This window comes from Grammomys surdaster, unplaced genomic scaffold (assembly GCF_004785775.1).
Source record: "Grammomys surdaster isolate TR1022 unplaced genomic scaffold, NIH_TR_1.0 958, whole genome shotgun sequence".
In the NCBI taxonomy this organism is placed as follows: Eukaryota; Metazoa; Chordata; class Mammalia; order Rodentia; family Muridae; genus Grammomys; species Grammomys surdaster.
The window spans coordinates 6,426,921-6,449,498 of NW_021605377.1; the positions used below are offsets into that span (position 1 = coordinate 6,426,921).

General features: G+C 44.7%; 1 protein-coding gene across 2 annotated transcripts; it reads right to left on the reverse strand.

The window, feature by feature from the left end:
* Nucleotides 1-4,250: 4,250 nt before the first annotated feature.
* Nudt4 (nudix hydrolase 4) lies at nt 4,251-20,264 on the reverse strand. Of its 2 annotated transcripts, none has more exons than XM_028783052.1 (5): nt 19,771-20,264; nt 9,811-9,921; nt 8,759-8,803; nt 6,969-7,053; nt 4,251-6,746 (listed from the first exon to the last, which is right to left on the reverse strand). In XM_028783052.1, the coding sequence occupies exons 1-5, from the start codon at nt 19,864-19,866 to the stop codon at nt 6,544-6,546; spliced, it is 540 nt and encodes a 179-aa protein (XP_028638885.1). In that variant the 5' UTR covers nt 19,867-20,264; the 3' UTR covers nt 4,251-6,543. The 2 variants fall into 2 exon arrangements, with proteins under 2 accessions (XP_028638885.1, XP_028638883.1); XM_028783050.1 differs by having other exon boundaries at nt 6,969-7,056.
* Nucleotides 20,265-22,578: the final 2,314 nt, after the last annotated feature.

Below are 22,578 nucleotides of genomic sequence, written 5' to 3' on the forward strand. Positions count from 1 at the left end.
CAAATTGGCAAGAGGAGAATTTTACCAGTTTGTTTCATTGATGCAGATTTGTGTCAGGATTCTACTGAGTGAGTATTTATAAACTGGCTCTGAGCATGCATGAAGCATCAGTATCTGACTTTTCTTAAACCTCCTAGAAATTGGAAATAAATATTACCTGATTCAATTAGGTGATCCTTGGTGTCCTTGCCATGTTTGAAAGTTGACCATACCTAGAAGTCACAGTGAAGAGGACAGTTGCATGTCACATGTGGCTTTCACATGTCTGCATTTGAGCTGCAGGTGTAGGTTATGACTTTTGGTTCTTGTCTGAAAACTCTATGTGACCATTGGTTTGTGCTATTAGGAAACCCTAGTCATTTGATTTTTGCTGAAGCGGTTTTGAGTCCTCTTGCAGACCTAATGAACCCAGGCATCTGGCATCATCAGCTCTTCGGTTCCTGTGCCCCTTCCCCCCCCTCCCCTCCGTCCCCCCCCCCCCCCTTTTATTTTAAGAGGGGGAGTCTTGCTATGTAGTCCTGGCTGTCCTGGAATTCAAACTATTATAGACAAGGCTGGCCTTCAACTCAGAGATCTGACTGCCTCTGCTAGGATCAGTGCCCAGCTATTCCTTTTATCCTTTCATTTGCTGTGTAAAACAGTCCCTTTCTACCTTTTTCTACACTGAATTTCTGATTCTTGTTGTTTTTAAGTCATGTACATGTAAATGCTAACCTTATGGTCAGGAATCTTCGTCTTCTGCAGTATAAGGTTATGCATTTCTTCATAACTTGAGTTGTTTTTTTTTTTTTAAAGAATGCAGTCTGTTTTATTGTGTTCTCTGTAAGATGAAGATTTATCTATTAAAATTACATTTTCAACATATAAGAGCTTTTGACAACTGGTAACTGGATCCTTCCAAAAAATGCATTTTTGTTAACAAAAGTAACATTTAGACTAAAATTGCTTAATGGCCCTACCTGATACTGTAAAATTTTAAACTCTAACAGCAATTGTTACAGTTCTTGGCCTGAGTGCATCTTTGCCCATGGCTAAGGCACTGCTCTCATTTTAACAAGCAAACTTGACAGGACTTGAAGTTAATTAACTATTCACCGGTCAGCATTACATCCTGAAAGCCAGTGCTGCTCCTAGTAACAGCTGACGCCTTACACATTATCCAGGGTGGCCTAGTGTGCACTGAGATTTCAGATTTCCCAGTTTACATGATGACTCCTAATTTCCTGGCATCACATTTTCGTTGGAGATTTTAATGAGTCCCATTGTTAGAAACTTGCTCTCAGCCAGTTGGAAGAAGCAAGAATTGTTACGCATACCTGGACGTTTTCTAAATGACTTATAGGAAACAACAGGTCAAGGTGGAGGTTGAACCCTAGTAAGTACACCTGGCCTGTGGACCTGTTTTCGTTGGCCAGGAAAATGGTTGGTTCAAAGCAGTTAAATGGCAGTATTGCAGAAACTCGGGGTAGTCACACACAAAAACATTTGTAACATTTGAATAAGAAGATGTAGCACTAATAGACTGATCCATCACTGCCCAGGCATCTGGCAGGAGCTGAGTAGCAGTCACCCCTGTCATTTTTCTTTTCTGTTTAAAGTAGGTTGGAGTCATTCCCATCCTACCTGTTTGTGTATGTGTGGTTCTGTTTTCTTACAAAACTCTTGACTTTGTAGCCCCAGCAAAAGAAAGACATTCACTTAACAGAAGCACTCCATTTGCCTGCTGCTTGCTGGTTGGGGGTGTAGATGTGAATGACTAGTTTGGGCCTTTCCTTTGAAGGGACAGCATAGGCGTGAGGCACAACATAATAGTTGCAGCCCGTCTTGGAAAGGCTAATCATCTGGACTCAAGTCAGACAAATGCCTCCAACCTCCAAAAATCTGCGCATGCAGAGCTCAGAGAAGAAAACCAACTACTCCCAAACTGACATCTTGAAGTCGGTTCTGAAGCCCTAGGGTGTAAATTTGGGCTTTGTGGTTTGAATTTTCGTTCTGTTTTGTTGTCTGTTTTGCTGTGATTCACTTCTACTGTGAGATGAGTTATCCTTGGTTCACTCAGATCTTAGGCATTCTGTATATAATTCTGAATACTCACACTAGACCAGGAATGTACTTGTAAGATAAAGTTCAGTGTAATTAAAACCACAGGGATGCTGTGGTCAGCATTTCTCCAGAGGCCGGGGAAGACCATCTGGTGTTCTGTAAGAGTACTCCCAGTCAGCCAAGTAGACCTCAGTGGCGTCGTGTGGACAGTAGGTTGGCTTTGTTTCTCTGATGGTTTAGGTATTGTTCTCTTGGCTAATCTGATAACTACATTAGTTTTTATTACTAAAATGAAGTTTTAAGACTACAACATAGGAAAGCTATCCACGTACAAATTACAAAATGAGATGAGAAATTGGGTACCTAACCCACTATTCCGTAAGAAATATGTAATATTCTTATATATGGAATGTATTCTGGGGCTGGGAGCAACATTTCATTTAGCTATGAAGCATGCCGCCTTTTAAGGAGCTATATCAGGGTTTATATTTTAAGTAAAAGGAAAACATGTTGAATGTAATTTCAAAGAAGTATAAACAATAAAAACGTAAACCAATTGGAAGTGATGATTTGTCTATTTCCTGCACTCTGTACTCACCACACTGATTCCATTTATCACTAAGGCTGGGGATGTTTGTTCTACTAGGGACTGAGCCCCGGACCTTAAGCAAGTATAAGTGCCACCAAGATGGTAGAAGATATGTAACCTCACAAACTTAACACAGGCTTTAGGGGCAGTCGTCTTACTGCTGGAATTTAGCCAATGGCATCATCCAGGAAAATCCCAGTATTAAAAGATGAGTGACTGTCTCGAAAAACAAACAAAACAAAAAAGATGAGTAATCTGTGAGTTCAAGGACAGCCAGGGCTTTTTAAAATTTTTTTCTATGTATGGGGGTTTTGTCTATGAGTACCATGTTTGTGGTACTACCCTCAGAGGCCAAAAGGGGTGTTGGATCCTTATAAGTGCAGGTCCTCTGCAGAAGCAGCAGTTCCTTTATAGCCAATGAACCAGCTATTCAACCTCATGATGAAGTTGCTTGATTTTGATGTGTATTTGCTAGAGGATATTCTTTAAATAAAATTTTATTTGAAATGAAGTCTATACAAACTACAGGACAAAAATAGTGCTATACAATGAAAACTTAAGTGCTGGCTGTGTAGACATAAGCAGATACTTCTTAGTGGAGCAGCTGGAAATCCTATCCAGTATGACTGTTTTGTTCTGTTTTTTGAGATGGTTTCCCCAATTCTGGTTTTTTTTTTAAAGATGATTTCCCTGTAATCTGGCTGTCCTCTATAACTGACCTTGAACTGAGATCCACCTGCCCCTGATAAGATTGAAGGTGTATGCCATCTTTCCTGGCTTCTGAGGAAATTGATATCAATAGAGGACTTTGCAGGACACAGTGTGTTTTGGGGGTGCTTTGAGTTTTGGAGTCAGGTTTATCAGGCTGGGTTGGCTGGCCCATGAACTCCAAGAACTCAAGCTGCCTCTGTCTTCTTGTGCTGGGGTTACCATCATCCTAGCTTCTTATATGGATTCTGGGAATAGAACTCAGATCGCATATGTAGCAAAGCAACATGTCTTCCATGTGCATGTGAGTGCAGGTGCCTGCCAATTAAGAGGCCAGATAAATCCTAGAGCTGGATTTACAAGCACTTAAAACTACAAAATGGGTACTGGAGAGTTTCTGTAGTCTTGATCATACTGGAACTAGACCAGGCTGGCCTTGATAGCTGCGCTGTTCCCCACCGTGTCTCCCAGAGCTGGGATTAAAGGCTGAGCTATTACTACCCACCCAGCCCAAACTGCTTTTAATCACTGCTCTGAAACTTCTAATTTTTTAATATGTTTGGAAATGATAGTAAGGAATGTTCTGTTCTACTTCAGTAGTGGATAGCTCCAGCCTTAGAAATTATACAATATTTATAGGCTAACTTTTAAAGAGATGGTTGACATTAATACTGTATATATTTTACATGGCAGTATACTGGGTATAGCCTCATGTGTGCATGAGGCCAGGACATCATCCTCAGTTCAAGGTCAGCTATAGAAGAGTTACAGGACGTTGTAAACCTCAGTGGCTGACCAAAGTCAGATCATTTCAGAGAACAGCAGCCACTCTTAGCCCCCTGGGAAAGCATGTACCAAAAGATGATTAACTTTGTAATCAGGCTCTTCTTACACTAAAAATAAACACAGGTTATGTTTCCGTTTTTATTTGATGTTTCCAAATATAAAAAAGAAAGTCAAAATTCTTACAACAGTTCGAATGCAACCATCTCAGATGAGACCATGCAAAGCAATTCTTGTATACTGAACCATTTCTCCACCTTTGCTGCTTCATACAGTGTGATGGAGAAAACTGGATGGCTTGTGCTTGGTGGGAAAATGCCATTTCTTTACACCAACACAGCAGGTTTTTTCTGCAAGTCAATTTCTAACAAGTTACTTTGCTTTTTCTTTTAAACTTAGGAGGCACATGGAACTGGAGAATTTAGCTGCCCTGTTTTATTCAGCGACTGCACAAATAAGCACAAACCGCAGTCTCCGCTGCAGGCGGCTGGTAGACTTTATCTCTAGTAGATTCAATTTCCTTTATATCTTGCGAGTCCAGATTCCAGAAGAATAATGAGGAACCCTCAGGTGACATTTAACAATGAAGCTGCATTCTGTTACATTCTGTCAATCTTTGCTATTTGCATAGACTAAAGACAGTTTGCTAAATGGCACTGAAGAAAAATCCTGACCCAGGTGACATGACTTAGTCCAAATGTTTCTGACCAAAGAAATTATACAACAATATTTATAGGCTAACTTTTAAAGAGATGGTTGACATTAATACTGTACATATTTTACATGGCAATACACAGTTCAAGAGTTTATAAAATAGGTTCATGCATTATTAAGAGAGTATCATGTACATAGAAACTCCCAAGCACGTGTGATGGTTTATTAGCTGGAAGCAGTATTCTATACAAACAGTCCAGTTTCTTTGTTGTGTTTAGTACATAGAGAAATTGCAGAGAATTGTGAGAAAACAAAAAGAAAATTTCAATCTGGGTTTCTTTAAAATGTTTCTTTTAAAACACCCCAAGTACATGACCTCTGTACAAAGAAAAATATAAAAAGTCTGGGCGATCACGTTTGATTACACTACATAATTTAGAATGAATACTACTGGCTGAGTGTTTCTGCTTTGGAACCTAATGTTTAGTTCTGCTGCCTCTGTGGCACAAGATCTCATTTTCAAAACGGCACCAGTTTTCCTTACAACTAAGGACTGTTTTCAGCAGCGGCATTATACTTTAAAGGTTAACAAGTTACAGAACAAATGTCTTAACTATACTGTTCTATGCTTGCCAGTTTGAGTGAGTAGAATATTTACAAAGGGTAATAATGGCTATAGATCTTTTCCTCTTCCCCTTTCACTTCCTCTGTGACTTCATGGAGGAAGTATAGGTACTTTTTCATGGGGTGGCCAATTTTGAGTGAGCACAAAGACAAGGTACAATAATTTTTGGCTCGAATATTCTAGTTAGTTCCCCCACAGTTAACTTACCTGACAAGTCACTTACGGACACTCAAGACCGTGTCTTAGGCCTAGAACAGCTGAACAGAACAGCCATTTAGTGTGATACAGTCATGACTAACTGGCATCCAAGGTTAGAGTCTAGTCCAGTGGAAAACAATGAAACTGAAAATATATTTAAAGAGCACTTGCCATTGAAGGAAATGTAGCCCCTGATACAGTCTGTGTCAAAAGGAAGCAGCAGCTGAGCATGCTAACTAGATTTCTATAAACACAATTTCAGGAGCCACATGCAAGTACTGACAGTTGTCCCTAAAAAATGGCACTCTCTTTCATATCAAATCACTGTCAGAGGGGAAATGGTCCTAGTACATTGACTGACATAATTCTGGCTGTGAACAAATTCTCGGAAGTAGTAAACTGAAACACTCTCAAAGGCTGCTGGCGCCCATATAAAAACAGCCCAAATCTGCAGTTTACAAATGGAGAATAGGACTCTCTTAAACAAGTTTTGGGGTGGATATTTTTTTTTAAATACCAAGAATTTTCACGAATTCCCAACAAAGATTTGGTGTCTATTTGATACTGCAAGAAAAAAAATACTAGGGCAAAAATATACCCAACAACCAGTTGATCTGTCAAGATAAACCATAGAATGTTAAGTGGACAAAAGTGAAAATTTAAGAAAGGTTATAAAAATGAAAACCAGAGCAATGGGAGAGTTACAATTACGGCTTTGAAAAAAAAAATCCACATGGCTTTGGCATCTTAAAGTATTTTTGCTATCTTGTTATTTATTTTAAAAGACTTGAAAGCATATGAAATACATGCAAATTATTTGAAATTCCTGCATGACAAATTTAGAGTTTGCCAGCAGCAGTCAGATGTGTTAGAAGAAAAGTAAAAAGGCCTCTCCTTGTGACGTGAGCCATGACACGATGAGGGACCCAGGGCCCCCAACTGTCTATCTGACACTGGACGGCACCCCAGAGGGCTGTGCAGCAGTCACAAACAAGGCATTGTTATCTGGGAGGGAAGGGACCGTGGAATTGCCATTGGTTGGAGAACACCCCAGCTTTAGCTTTTCCAGATACTCCGCGTGGACAGGCTTATGACATTGGAGAACCTTGATTGCATCTTCTACTTTGAACCACTCTCTCTTCCTTCCTAGAGAACAGTACAGCAGCAGTTACCAGAAGGTCAGTTTAAAAGGGCAAGATTCCCCCCCCACAAAAAAAAAAAGGTTGGGTTTTTTACTTCCTAAATGTCTTAATATGGTAGAGGAAAATCGCAAGGTAATTCAAAAGTAGAGATACATGTTCACCATCCCCTCTCAAAAGAGTAACCAAAAAATAAAAACTTGCGGAGTGACTAAGGACTGGAGCTCACCTATATTCACAGAGTCTTCCCAGTCTTCCAATATTTCAGTGACTGTCAGAACATAAACATATGTCCTGTGCTTCCGGTCTTGGTTCTGCTTGAGTAGAAAAGGAAAGCATTTTAATTCCCAGCTCTGGCACAGTGACCAGAGTGACAGTGTGACAGTGAGTAGTGCATCAGTGCAGACAGAAGTATGTATACATATAAAACAAACACCCAGAAATGGACGTTGGCAAGATGGCTCAGCACATAAAAGCACTAATGATCTGAGTTGGATCTTGGGAACCTACAATGGAGAAAAATGATTCCCAAAAGTTGTTCTCTATCCTCTACATGTGTGCAGACCTGAGCACATGCATGCACATGCACCCAACTTTTAATTGAAGACAGTAGGCATGGTGGCTCATGGCTGAAATCAGATCCTGGAGGGCTAAGGCAGAAGGGTCCAGTTTCAAGGCAGCCTAGACTACCCAAGTTCCAAGCCAGCTGAGGCGAGGGTTAAGATCCTGTCTCAAGACCAAAGACACTAGCCTGGATATGGTGGTACACCCCAGGAACCCCAACATTTGGAAGTGGAAGCAGCTTGTATTACAATGAAGTATCTCAAAATTAGAGATGGAGGTCCAGCACTGCCAATGGGAAAATTGCAAAAATATGTCATGTGCTGTGATACTCTAAAGGAAAACGTATGCTGGCTGCCATTTCCTGTCAAATAGTGTGTTGTCTACTTAATAAATTAAGTTTTAGTTAGGACTCTTCTTTGAAAACTGGCCATACTGACAAAAGTATAATTGGTATCCACACATTATCACAGAAAAGTTTGTATTTCTCACTTTAACCAGAAGATGGTGCTATGTAGCTGTAAAACCAGTGCCACAGATAGGCACCTGCAGATGCCTGAGTGAGGGTCAGATATCCTGGAACTGGACTGTGTGTGAATGTGGCTGCTGGGAATTGAACTCAGGTACTCTGGAAGAACAGCCAGTACTCTTCTCTTAACTACTGAGCCACCTCACCAGCCACAAGAACTGGTGACTTATCAATTCCAAGGAATACATAGTTTAATTCCTAAAGGCTTAAACTCTAGGTTCTATCAGAAAGACTGAGCTAACGCTTTAAGTTTGCGAAGGGAAGTCTCCATACTGACTAGAGATGCACTCTTTCAGAACCCAGCCTCTTTTTTTCTCATTGTCCCCTAGCTGAGAATTTCATGCTGCCTTCAGTAAGAGGTGACACAGACAAGGTTTTTATTTTAGCATTTATTCCTTGTGCCTGGGTGTCCTTGTCTCTTCTGGTCCTTCAAGTCACTCTATATGTTGTTGAGTGTCACATGCTGAACTGGACAGAACCCACAATCACCCCAGATCTTAAGATCTAGATCTTAGCTAAAGATGTTGCCTCCGCCTAGGCCCACAGTGAATCCAGAGGGTGGCCACTCTTTGTTGCAGCTCTACTCTACTGCCAGACACAAGGGACCACTCAAATGTACAACCATGAGGCAACCTCCCCCAGTGCTCACCACTGACCTGCCTGCTGGTAGTTTTAGAGGAACCTGGCTCAGGCTGCTGTTAAGAATCATGAAGTTGGGCAGCGGTGGCACACGCCTTTAATCCCAGCACTTGGGAGGCAGAGGCAGGCAGATTTCTGCGTTCAAGGCCAGCCTGGTCTACAGAGTGAGTTCCAGGACAGCCACAGCTCCACAGAGAAACCCTGTCTCGAAAAACAAACACAAACAAACAAACAAACAAAGAATCATGAATTCTAGATCAGTAAAGTGAGGGCTATATTTTGTAACTCACCTCAAATATTCCCAGAAGTCTGCCTAATTTTCCTTTGACTCCAGCCTGTTTTAAAAAAAAGTCGGTAAGTAAAATACTTATCTTTCATAATAATGTTTCATTTATAAGTTATGTTTTTTCAACTTTTGAATCTAAACAGTTCAAACTTTCCCTAGCAAGTTAAAAAGAAATGACATGGATGATAAAAATGAACTTATTATCAAAGTAAATGAAAAGAATTTTCTGTATGAACTTTTATTTAATGTGTGAGCATTATGCTGCATATACAGTCTCCCGCCAGAAGAGGGCATCAGATCCCTTATAGATGGTTGTGAGCCACCATGGGGTAGCTGGGAATTGACCTCAGAAGAAAACAACTGAGCCATCTCTCCAGCCCAACCCTCCCTCTTACAAACCTGCCTCTTTTCCAGGCTCAGGACTACACTTCTCTAGCCACCATTCAAGGGTCCTGCCTCCTCACCCCATCACTACAGCAACAGCAATGGCAGTGCTTCTGTTAGTGAAGCCCTCAGGAACCAAAACCTTTCCAAATGTACCACAAAGCCCAATGGCAGAGTACAGGCATACACTACCCACTTCGACCTTACATGGTCTCGCCTGTGAGTAAAGGCAGAGCCAAGTTCCGATCCTCAAAGGAAGGGACAAGCAGGGCACTTGTGATTTTGTGCATGAGGTTGTGACACATTTTATTGAATTTTAAGACAGTTTGAAAATTATGGCACAAAATGTCTTCTGTTTAATGTAGTATGGATACAGCTCTCAGGTAAGACCACCATGTTATACACCGACCATTAATCAAACAATAACTGATCAACGGTGAAACTGCATGTTAATATATAATTTTAGGAGGGTCACGTTCATTTTAGCTGTTTACATTTTGTTTTGTTTACAAAAACAAAAATTTGGATTTAGCAAAATGTAATCTATACAATATCCTTATAAACACTGCAGAAGATATCACTTCTATCAACTGCCTGTTTGCATTTGCTCAGGATTACGGCAAAAAGCCAGAAGACCCTCCTGCGAACCCCTCAGGACAGTCTTCACCTCACCTCTTCATACACTTCCCTCACAGCGGCGCCACCAGGCTCCTCCTCTGGCTCCATCCCTCCTCCTGGGACAATCCATTGGTCTGGGTACCGACTGCTACTCACCAACAGCACCTGCAAGACCCATGACAACCATGTACTTAAGCACTAAGACACAACATTTGCATGGCTGTTACTGGTCTCTGGATTAATCCACTCTGAAATCTTACTGAAATTATTAAGGGCACACACCAACATGATAGAGAATCCCATCACTGAACCATCCTACCTCTATGGACTCATTTATATTGGGGTGGGAGTCAGTGAGACAGGGTCTCACTGTGTAACTTTGGCTAGCCTGGAACTCAGGGTCCTCTGGGATCATTTAAATTACCAGATTTAAGTGTAGCTTTCCAGTTCTTAGGCAAATAAATGCATTAACCCCACAAGTGGATGCACTGAGGTGTGTGGCCATCACCTCAGTTACTTTGGGGGATGGCACATGTGCATGCATCCCCATGCCTGACTGGAGACCGGATTGGAGTGTCACTCTCATCACTACCTGCATTTTTTGAGCCGGTCTCTCACTAAGCCTGGAGCTCACCTTCTGGCTACATGGATGGCCATCGTGTGTGCCTGGGATCTGCCTGTCTCTCTCTCTCTCTATTTCTCCTAGCCCCAAAATTGGAGCCAAAGGTGTGTGTCGGCACACTCAGCACTCACATGGATGCTGGGATACTTTACACACCAGGTCACTTCCGGGGCCTACATGTCAGTTACTCTTGAGCTATACAGAATCCTTTCTCTTCCAATTAAAGACACATACATGGCCACAGGCAGGCCACCCTACTCCCCCATGATCTAAGAATTTGTGAAGACAGGTGCTGTGAGAAAGCAGCAGGGAAATGTGTGAGCAAACACTAGCTGGCCGGAGTGTGAAAGCTCACAGTTAGGTGGGAAGAGGCGCCTGCATATTCCAAAACTATTCGACTAAGCCAGTCAGATAGACAGCTGTTAACTTACATCCAGAACAAGGGCAAACTCCAGTCTACTAGTTTTGAGCAGCCCAAGCTAAAAAGAAGAAGAAAAAAAAAACCGTTCATTTTTCTCTTCCTTTGCTTTTGGAAATAGGATCTTGCTGTATAGCCCATGCTGGACTGGAACTTGGTATGTAGTACAGGCTATGCTTGAACACACCCCTCTGGCTCTTGATAGCTAGGGAGTCTATAGGAGATGTCAGGTGGTTATGTTCCTAAATTATGCAATATTCAGATTTCAGTGCTCATAAGTAAAACTTTAATAGGAACTAGTCACATTACTCACTTTTGCATCTTGCCTGGTGTTTTTATGCTACCGTGAAAGCAGAATTACTGAAAACAGACCAGATGAGCTGTAGAGCCTAAAATGTCACCTGGCCTTTTACAGGAGAAACTTACAGACTAATGATCAAGAACAGCATTGAGCCCAAAGTATTAAAAACCAAGACAAACACCTCTACCACCACCACCACCACCAACAACAAAAAACCCTACTTTCACCACAAACAAGGATCCACCTTGCTAACAGTTTATTTACTAGCACTGAGATAATATTACAGCCATTGTACAAATGAAAAACTGAAATGCATTCATTCAAATATTACAAAGGCCGAAACAACCAAATGCTCATGAAGGTAACAGATGTCTTAACCGTCAGAAATGCTGCAGAATTACTGGAGCATGCTGCCTTCAAGTCTATTCCACCAGGTCTTCCTTCCTGTGGATTGGGAACATGCCACACTTACAGCTTACTTGGTGGTACTTGGGATCAAACCCAGAGCCTTGAACATGCTAGGTATTCTAGTTGGCTTCCCGTTGCTATGATAAAACACTGATCAAAAACAACTTGGGGAGAGAGCAGAGGGTTTTATTTGGTTTATACATCCATGTCATAATCCATTCCTGAGAGAAGTCAGGGCAGACGCTGAGGAAGAAAGCACGGAGCAGTGCTACTCACTAGCTTATACTCACCTAGCTTACACAACCCAAACCCACTTGCCTAGGGATGGTGCCACCCACAGTGGGCTGAGTCTGCCCTCCCACTTCACTCAGTCAAGACAATCTCTTACATAGCTCTAGACTAATCTGATCTACAATTAGTCAACTGAGGGTCCTTCTTCTCAGGGTGACAACATAAACTTAGCAGCACAGCAGGAAAGCACTCTAAAACTGAGTTATATCCTCATCTCCCCTCCCCACAAGAGGCGGGGAGATTAATCCCTAATGTGGATACTATCTTTTTGACAACATTAGTACCAATTCTATTTTTCTCCCTTCTGCTGGCTCTCCAGAGCTCAGAAACACAGGGGTTCACTCCAATTTGAGAAAGGATGGTGTGTGTGTGTGTGTGTGTCTACATGTATGAGTGTGCAGAGGTAGATAGAGGCCTTGTGACTTCTATAGCTCTCTTCAGTTCTCTCACTGAACCTGGTACTCGCTGTTTTGGTTAGGGTAACGAGCAAGCTTCTGGGATCTGCTTGTTCTGCATCACTTGATGTACCCCAAGGTGCTGGGTCACCATCCCCAGCTTTTCCTGGGGTGCTAAGGATTCAGCCTCCAGACAGAAAGCTTCAGTTGACCATAGTGATTCAACAGATCCTCTCACCTGCTCTTCTTGCCGCGGTGGGTCTAACAGAACACTGTTGTGCTGCCTACACCACTCCTTTAAGCATGGCAAGACAGTGGCCTATCCAGGGAAACACTGAGCTAACAGAACGGTTGGCAAGGCACTAGTTGAAGTACTTGTGGCTGTTTTGGGGGCAATAGCAGCATGTCCATATAGACCTTTAAATTTAAGGCTTAAAATCTGCAAACAGGGCCTAAGTTCATAATTAGAAATGAAGGCGCAGGCATTAGGCAGACCCAGCAGTGTTAGAAGACTCGAGTCTGAACCGGAAGCACATCAACTGGAGACTACGGTGACCTGTTAGTGCTAAAGATCTCTGAAGGAACCACTTGTCTGGCAGGCCTAATGTCTGAGCCACCGGCCCAAGCATGCGCTCGCTCACGGCCACTGGGAGCCCCATGCTCTCCTGCTGGAGTTGAGTCAGCTCAGTACCAACTACTACTGGCTTTCTAATTCTGAGAATGAAGACAGGATGGCAGAAAATGAATATATATTCTTAAGAAACTGTAAAGACTTACTAAAAATAAGCTACACACTGATGTGCAATATAGTATTGAAAAGTCGGATAAAATGTAAATAATCCAGGATCCTGTAGGGTATGTTCGAATTCTACCTTAAAGAAAGTGAGGTTGCAAATGCCACTTCAACAACACTTGTTGTTCAAAAGGAGGCTCACTGGGGCCCTTAACCTAATCAAAGGTGTCAGCCCTTCACATCCAGATTGGCAAACGGATCTGCAGGCTTTAAAGCACACCCCATATGACCTGCAGTGTAAACAACAACCTGGCTCTGACCCAGTTACTAGCCTCTTGTTCTGGTCAGAGTTAAGAACCATTAGTGACCTGGTAACTATTATTGGCTGGATAAAATGTTTACTCCATAATTCTTTGCTAAGTGACTTCCTTATGCCTTTATAATGGGTCAGGACAGTGCACACAGATGGCCAGCCACTCATTTAGTAAAGTCATCTCAAAACCATTGATATTCAGTGTGTTTGACCCCTAAAAAATAAAATCAGTGTCAGGAATCTAGGCTGATGAATCTTCATTCCCAGCACTCCCACTCACATTCATCCCTACTCCTACCCCCCCATCCCCCACACACGCGCCTTTTCTTCTCTGCATCCCCTCTCAGTGAGGAAGGGTCTCCTACAGGACCGGCTGGCTTCAAACCCATGTCGCTAAGGATACCCTTGAGCTCCAGATCCTCCTGCTTCTGTCTCAAGAGCCGGGATCACAGGTGTGTCCACAGTGTCCAGCTCCAAGATTGATCAGTGTCCACCTTTGGTGAAAGCAGATTTGCTTCACTAAATGTTTCTCATCCACAACTATACACCCTTGATCTGCCACTTCCATGCTGTGCTGAACCCTGTGACTCTCTGACCTTTCCTGGTCTATGGAGGCACCAGGGACGCCTGTGTAAACAGCTGCCACTGGTGGCACACAGCTATTTCTACTTAAGAAACAAATTCAAAATCCAGTACCTCAGCTCTGGTCATATTTTAGGTGCTCATTCCAAGTGCCACAGCCCAGACTACAAAGATCCAGGGCGCTTCAGGAGGTGACAGGTGTGACTTGGTCATCCACTTTCTCCACACTAAAGGTCATCACTCAAACTAAGCCCATGCAGCCCTGCTACACAGCCCTCCACCTTCAGGAGGGTAGAACAGAATCCACCTCTTGTCACAGTGATAACATCCAGTCTGAGGAGGAGCCCTGTGGAGAAAGGTATCACCGAGCTGGCCCTTACTGTAATACTGAACACTGGAAAAATCAATGAAGGGTTTTCCTCCAAGTATTCTCATTCTCTTACAGGTACAGACAACTATGGCATCAAACTTCCATTGTTTTGGGTAAAGCCTACTGAGTGCTGTTTTCCCAAACTCAAAACTAATAAGGGATATTTATAAAATATTCACTTATCTTTTTCCAGTTAAGAGTTTAAGCCAAGAAAGAAAGGAGTGGTGGTCCAGGCTACAATCCCAGATATTCCGGACAGAGGCAGAAGCCCACAAAGTCAAGGCCTAAGTTACAGACTTAATACAAGGCCATCTTGGGCAATTTAGTGAGGTTTTTTATGTTGTTATTGTTTTGCTTGTTTTTAAGATTTATATATTATGTACAGTGTCCTGCCTGCATATATGCCTGCAGGCCAGAAGAGGGCACCAGATCACATTATAGATGGTTATGAGCCACCATGGGTTGTTTGTTAGGAACTGAACTCAGGACCTCTAGAAAAATTCCTAGTGGTCTTAACCTCTGAGGCATCTCTCCAGCCCTTAGTGAGATCTTGAATCCAAAATAAAGGTAATGTGACCCTGAAGTATAACTCCTGTCTAGCATTCACAAGTTCTAGTCCCAGCATGGGGGATGTGGTAGCAGTAGGACTCCAGCCTTCAGTCTCATTCACTGAAGCAAGTGCACCCCCAGGGAGCCACAGGTGCAGCCTGGGATTCATTCTCTGAGATAAAATCTCAGGGTGTAGACCAAACTAGCCTGGGGCCCTATGTAGACCACGCTAGCCTGGAACTTAGGACCTTTTGCCTCAGCCTCCATAGTGCAGAGACAAAAAGCATGCAGCCTCACGCACCACAATAAAAGTTAAGCCAGGAAAAAGTTAACATTTTTCAATGTAGTCGTCAAATAGGAACTATTCAGAACCCACCTTTTACCTTTCCTTCTTTTGTTACAAATGAGTCTTTCACAAATGGCTCGCTCTTTTCCAGTGCTGGGTTTTACACATGCTAGGTAAGTACTACTGAGCTCTATCGCCTACCTGTAAAACAAGCTGAAATTGACGCCAGACTTGGTGGCTCCTGAGTATAATCCCAGCACTGTAGAAAACGGAGGCAGCCTGGGCTACAGCCAGATACTAGCAACAAATAAGAAAAAACAAAAACAAACAAACAAACAAAACCCCTGATTTGGAGTCAGTGAGACGGCTCAGCTGGTAAGGTGGTTTGCTGACAAGCCTGAGTATGAGTCCAGTCCCATGGTCCCACATGGTAGAAGGAACCCTACAAGTAAACTGTCCTCTGACCTCCACAGCGTTCCCCCCATCCTTATACATATGTGCAAGTAGGAATTATAAAGTGTGGGGGGGGGGGTGATGAGTTAGGTGACAGCGCAAACGTCGCTGTCTCCATGAACCGTGGGAAACTATTACTTGCACAGGGATTGTTCTCACCAGGTATGAGTTCATCTTCTGTTCATTATACCTTTGTTTTAAACTCTAAGTTGGTGGGCAGATTAGACTATGAATAACCTCTGCACATGCAGAATCTACAATCAAGTCAACACGATTTATTTGGGGGGGTGTGTGATGGGAATGAAGCCATTTACCTAGTCACAACAGCAGACAACACTTCCTTGTACATTACATTGCCTTCAGAAACTGGACAGCTGACTCCAAGCTCCCTTCACGGACACTGAAGACTCTCTCCAGAGAAACCTACCAAAAAGTAACACCCCCAAAGCAGACAAATAGGATCCACTGGCTGTACAACACAGTCAACATGCTAACTGATAAACAGATGGTATTACCAAGCAACGCAACAGAACCCTACAGAACGCTTCCGGTTGGAAGAGGCACCTACAGCTGACAGAAAGGCAAGTAGGCATTCCTTCTTCCATGTAAGCCTTGGCTGCCTCTGAAGGAAAGAACAGCCCACCAGGCTGTAGAATTATCCTGAAATCACCTTATGCCAAACATACAAATGCTAGCTAGACACGTGCTCTCCCTAGAAGAAGCTGGCTGGTTTAGTGGCCTAAGCGGTCCTCCTTCAGGTCTGGGGGAGCCATAGACTCAGATGGGTATACCTCACAATGTTTCTAAAGTGTACCTTGAGCTGGTACTGCTCAGCGGTAAGCACCTGCCTGCCTAGCACACAATCTGACACAGAAAAAAGGCTACCGCCAGGAAAAAGGTCATGTGGTTATGAATGGCTTGTCTGTTCAATGGCTTAAATCGCTTGGTCAAATAAGCAAGTAACTACAGACCGGACTGGACCGGGTGACTGCCAAGGGGTTTTTAAATGACAACTGATCCCACCTGTAAGGCTCCAGGGGAGGTTTTACTGCACTGGGATTCCTGATTAGGACTGACACCTCTTCATGGCTCTGGTTTTAGTTGGACCTTTTGAGGAGCCTTCATTTTCACCATGTCTTACTTTTACCCGATTTGTATTTTCCCAAGATGTCAAGGTCTACAGCAGACTAGCAGAGAGAGAGGCTAGACACTTCATCAGAGCCACTGATCCAAAAGGTAGAACTGGTGTCGCTCTCAGACTGATTTGCTCATGCCTCTCTCTTGCTACTGCCCCTGGATGCACCCCAGGATGGAGTCCCTTCTATGCCCCATTTTACTCTCAAATCCTCCTCAAAAAACTAAAATTGAAATGTACTTCCCGTCTTGCCTGGTGTGTTACATCTGAGGTGCTGCTGCTTTCTCCTGGAGGCATTGTGTGTGGCCGGCAAGTATTCCACCACTGAGCTACACTCTCTGTGCAAGGTTCTTAAGTTTTTAAAAATCATTCCTTTTTGCTCTGCCATCCCAAGCTGCCCTTGCAGACCACAGCCCCGAGTCGTCCTCCTCTATTTGGGATGCTCCTTTTCCACTGACTGAATGAAGTCCAATTCCAACTGACACACACTGGGCTCCAACACCAAAGCACACAAGAGAAAGCACTCTGGGCCTGTTATTTCCTCCTGTTTCATCGACTCTCCACTATAGTATACATTCCTTACCAGCGCAAACTAGCTTTACATCCGCTATTCAAATACATATGCAGATATAGTCAACGGAATTCATTTCTGGGTACCCACCCACTACATTACCCTCATCTTTGTTTATAGGATACCAGCTACCCTCTGGACGTTCACCTGTGGGTTTTTCTGGACGCTCAAAGCCACACTGAAGGTGATGGTCCTCCACAGAAAAAAAAACCAGCTAGAGAGGCTGCTCAGATACACTGAAGACGTGGAAACAAAAGTCAACAAGTCCTGCTTGCTCTGTGACCTTGGGACAAGTTACTTCTGTATCCTAGTTTAGGTGCCCTGTCACTCTGTAGACCAGGCTGGACTTGAACTCACAGATCGGACCCTCCACCTCTGCTTCCCACATGCTGGTATTTAAGGCATGTGCCAGTATGGACCACTACTATTAGAAAAACCTATTCTAGGTGGGCTTCAAGGCTCACGCCTATAGTCCCGGGACTCAGGTGAGCCAATGGGAGCTCTCCATAGCCTTTAGGATCAGACAGTAATTAACTCTTTTTATTTGAAGTTACTCTCGTCCTTAAAACATACATTTAAATGTTCTAACCAGGACCCACGACTCCTTAACCCAATAGATAAGCATTTTTTAGCCATTAGCTGGAAGGGTGGGGCAGGCAGCTTTTGTCTATCCTTGGACAGTTATTTCAGCAGGGAAAGGACATCTGTAGCTTTCCTAGACATCTTACTGTTTTGCTAAGAGTTTATTCCGTAATTATCACATAATAGAAAGAGCCTCAACTGTACCAGATCACAGAAGTGAAATTTCTGACGAGCCAAACCAGATGCTGAAAGTTGGCTGCGTGCTCGGGAGAATTCCAGAGTCTTCCCTCAGAGCATATCCCCTAACAAGCAGATTCACTGGGTTCCCCAGCCTACACACTTGCTCAAAAGGCCAGAGTTTTATATAATGGATTTCTCTAACACCAAGTCTGGCTCATCTCACTGAATTTAAAAATACAGTCTCATTTTAAAAACAGGCTGTAGCCATAATTTTACAGCAACTTCCTGGAGAGAGAGAACCGGGGATTGACCCCAGACTTCCACGTTCGAGGCTAGCTAGTCCTTTAGCACCGAATCTAGCAGAGACAATTTACACTTACTTACACACACACACACACACACACACACACCCTGAATTTCCAACTGTATATTATGGCACAATTTCAAAGGTAACTTAAAAGGCTTTGAAGTTTAGCCTCACAAAACATGGAGATTGCTGAGCAGAGGCCTTTTACCAAGACAAGAGGATTTCTGGAGTGGGAACTACATCCCTAGGGACGACTGCTTCCTAATTCTGTCATCTGGACAAAGTACTTGTGCTCAAAGCTGTCTTCTCACCTATAAAACAGGGCCGACCGGTACTACCTCCAAGTGCTAAAAGGATTAAATGTAACACAGCCCTGGCTGCACCTAACTCACTGTAAATGCTCAGCTAAAAATCCGATAGAGTGGTGAACAGGTCAGACAGGATCCTTGGTCACTATTCGCTATTATATGCGGTTATATTTAGTTTGCCTTGCCCTAGCACGGCGCCTCCTTCAAAGACCTCCCCCCCCCAACCCCTTGATAGACTGCATTTAAGGCTCGTTGGCTTTCTCCCCCTTTGTGCACTTTTAAAAAACCCTTATATTTTTTGTTCTCCCCTAAGTAGACCCACTTCAAAGAACTTTCTCTGGAAGTTCCTTCGGGATCCGGGTTTAAAACTTAAAAGGTTTCAAACCAACCTGAATTGTTTGTTTCTATAAATAAATAAATAAATAAATAAATGAAACACAAAAGCGGTTTAAAGATCATAACTTTCAAGCACGCGGTTTTTTGTTAACAACCACTGAGTGTATGCTGTCATATTTATCTTAACTTCAGGGACTAGCAGTAAGGAAGCCATTAAATTCCCATGTCCAGCTTTATGCCTGGTGCTTTCCTGGACACGGGTATAGAAGCAGAACTCAGAACGTTAACTTTTGCTCTATCAGTTCATTTTAGGCGTGGCAGCGCTACAAGATTTCCCCCTAGCTTCCAAGTGACTTAGAGCAAGATAAAAACAGAATCATCTTAAAGCCGAACAAATATAACTGAAATTAAACAAAATACGCTCTCCCAGAGAATACTCCAAAGGCCCCTATCAATCCAATGCGGGGTGGGGGTGGGGGGTAAAATTACACGCCGCTCCTTCCCAGATGTCAAGTCACACCGCAGGACAGCCTTGAGAAACCAGAAGAGCGAGAGATCGCCAGGCGGCAAAGGGCAACTTTGCCCGGTTTCTGGCCTATCTTGTCCCTTCTTCTGGCGTCATTCCACATCTCTCGCTGGCCATCTTTTTGGTCGTCAGAAAAACTTTAAAAGCGGAGGCCGCTTTGCAAAAAGAGGTATCTACGTAATTAAGCCAAGAGCTTGCGACCTAATGGGCGGTCTAAAAAGGCAGGCTTGGCGAGCCCAGCGACGGGTCTCGTGCTCCGGGCCTGGGGGTTGCCGGTGACTCGCAGGCCCGGGCGGCGCAGGGGGTGCGGGATGGAGTCCGGCTGCCAGCCTTTGTCCCCGCGCTTACCTCGTCCTCCTGCTCGCTGCGGAAGCACAGGCAGGCCGCCCGCTTCTTGAAGCCCTCGCGGTCGTACGTCCGCGTCTGGTTGGGCTTGAACTTCATCCTAGAGCCGGGCTCCTGCAGCCGCTGCTCCGGCCGCCACCGTGGGGACCCGGCCGCCGCCACCCCGCCGGGGAGTCGGGCCGAAGGAAGTCGCGGTGCTCGGGAGCCGGTGGGACGGGCGGCGGCGGCGGCGCGGACACGGACGGCGAGGCCGGGTGGCCGCCGCGACGCGGGGCGGAACGCGGGTCACTGCAGTCCGGGCGCAGCGGTGGAAGCGCCGCCTCTGCTCCGGCGCCCGCCGCTCTCCATGGAGCCCGCCGCCGCTCGCAGCCACTCCTTGCTTGCACCCGCCGCCGCCACCGCCGCCGCCGCCGCCGGGGGAAGAGCGCGGCTCGTGGCTCGTGCCACGCGGAGACAGTTGGAAGCGGCGGCGCAGACCGGGCAGAGACGCCGAGGATGCGCGCCGCCCCCTTCGCCCGCATTTAAGCTGGGGCCCCGCGCGCGCGCGCTCGTTTGCGCGCGCCATTGCGCCTGCGCGCCAGGACCGTTGCCGGGGGGCGGGGGTGTAGGGTGGCGAGCTGGGGGTGTGGCTTCGGCTAGCCGGGGGCGGGGCTCGAGGCCCAAGTCTAGGGCTCTACCAGCTCGGCGCTGCCCGCGGGCGAATTCTCCAGCGGCCCTGGAAGGGGTTGGGGGCGCGCTTTGTACGAGGCCAGGGCAGGGAAGCGAGCAGAGCCCTCCTCGCTCTCCGTTTTAGTGATCCGATAGAGTTTAGGGATGGACCCCAGTACTGTGTCCTGCAGCCAAGGTTCCCGGAACCCGCATGACTACGGAAGCTTCTCGTTTAGCGCTACTAGTGAAGGCTAGGAAGGTTAAATTCATTGAGTTCTCTCTCCTCTCCTCTTCCTTCTCCCTCTCCCCCATTTCCTCTGTTTCGATGAGGGTGCCTTTATGTGCTCTTGAAGAGTCAGCTCAAGCTTTGAAATGTACTATATAGACTATTGTCTGTGTTGTAGCATCCCCCACCTCGGCTGACCCTCCAGAGTGCATTCGTGAACACTGGTTATGGCTGTTATTCTGTGGATATCTCATTCTAACTAAGGCCGCAGCCGTAAATCAATGGGAGTTCTGTTGTCTGGAAGCTTACAGTCTTAGGCACTTGAAACAAGTCCCCATATTTCAGTCCCATTGAAAGACCAAGATAGAAGGTAGGAGACCTGACATCACTGGAATTCAAGAAAACCCCTAATCCAAATCAGGTGTGGAATCCCAGGTATGTAATCCCAGCACTTGAGAACCCCAAACAAAAGGATTAGGAATTCAAGGTCATCCCCCGTATATTTGGAACTGGTGAGACTAGACTGGGTTACATGAGACCCTATTTCAAAACCCAAACTCCCAACCAACCTACTGGAGCTCTGCTTCCCACAGAACTGTTTAGACAGCCACATAAGTTTGTTTTTCATTCCTGGAAGGCCTCCGGTGTGCCAGGCACTGGCATCTTACAAAACCGGTCAGACCCTGCCCCTGCAGTAGAATAAGAACAGAGAAATAGTGACAGATCACAGGACGAAATATTAAACTGATTTGGGAGCAGTGGATTCCAGAGATCTCTGACCAGAGGGGAAAGAAGCAAGTTTTGTAGGCAGCTAAGGCGGCGAGGGGAGGAGGAGCTGAGAAGACAAAAGAGTTGAACTCTCCGGAGCCAAGCCGAGAACTGGAGTTTATGCAAAGGTCAGGGAGGCAGAGAGGGAGGGAGCAGAGCTCTTAGAAATGAAAGAAGGCCAATGTGGCTGTAGAAGGGACCGGAAGCTTATACCGCAAGTCTAGGGCTTTGAGGCTGAACTGAGAAGCTGGGCTGCCTTGGTGAGCTGCGGAACTCCTTTGTGCCTGTTTTATCCCAGAGCCTAGCAGACGCAAGCTTGGGGAATGAGTTCATGTTGAATAGGTGGTTTCAGGAATGAAGCTTCGCCACAATTAGAAATCAAGTCTGTACAGAGACATTTTCCAAGCTGTTCTTGCTGAAGCCACTTGGAGTCCAGGATTTACGAACGCATTTACCTAGGAATTCCAATAGGACTGATGAACACCTTGCCAAGGGCTACTTTTAGATAATTGATTCCTGCTGATAAAAGTTGTCTTTTTATTGTGTTTTGTTTTGAGCTAGGGTCTCAAGTAGCCCAGGCTGACCTAGGATTCCTGATCCCATCTTTCAAGTGCTGGATTATAGGCATGTTCCCACATGCCTGGCTTTACTGTAATCCTTTCTAATGGATGAAGACGATTCAATTTCCCCCTGCTCAAATTCTTCAATGATCTGGCTTCTAGAAGTGGGGGCTCAATAAATAGAGGGCTGAACTGGATGGTGATTTACTCGTCTCATTTATTTTTTATATTTATTGTATGTGTATATTTTGCTTACATGTTTGCATACATACCCACACCATATGTGTGCCTGGTGTCCTTAGAGGACAGACGTCAGATCCCCCTGAAACTGGAGTTAGGGATGGTTGTCAGCCACTGTGTGACTGCTAGGGTCTGAAACTGGGTCCCCTGTAAGAGTGGCAGGTGTTCTTAACCACTGAGACATCTCTCCATCTCCTTTCTCGTTTATTGGTTCCAGAAGATGAAGCATGAGCTAAAATTATGTAAAGGGAAAGGGAAAGATGTTTGGAACCAAATTGGTGAAGGGAAAAAGTCCAGCAGAGACTTGGTGAAGGTAAGCAGAGGACACCTTCTTCCAGCTTCCAGGCACTGAATTTGGTTAGGAGGAGG

Bases quoted from the DNA above. Each gene is read 5' to 3' on its own strand.
- Nudt4 (XM_028783050.1), bottom strand. From the start codon at position 19,866: ATGAAGTTCAAGCCCAACCAGACGCGGACGTACGACCGCGAGGGCTTC. The intron at 7,057-8,758 runs GTGAGTTACAAA...TTTCTACTCAAG, and splicing joins GACTTCTGGGAATATTTGAG to CAGAACCAAGACCGGAAGCA. The intron at 6,747-6,968 runs GTGAGCTCCAGT...ACTGTTCTCTAG, and splicing joins GGAAGACTCTGTGAATATAG to GAAGGAAGAGAGAGTGGTTC.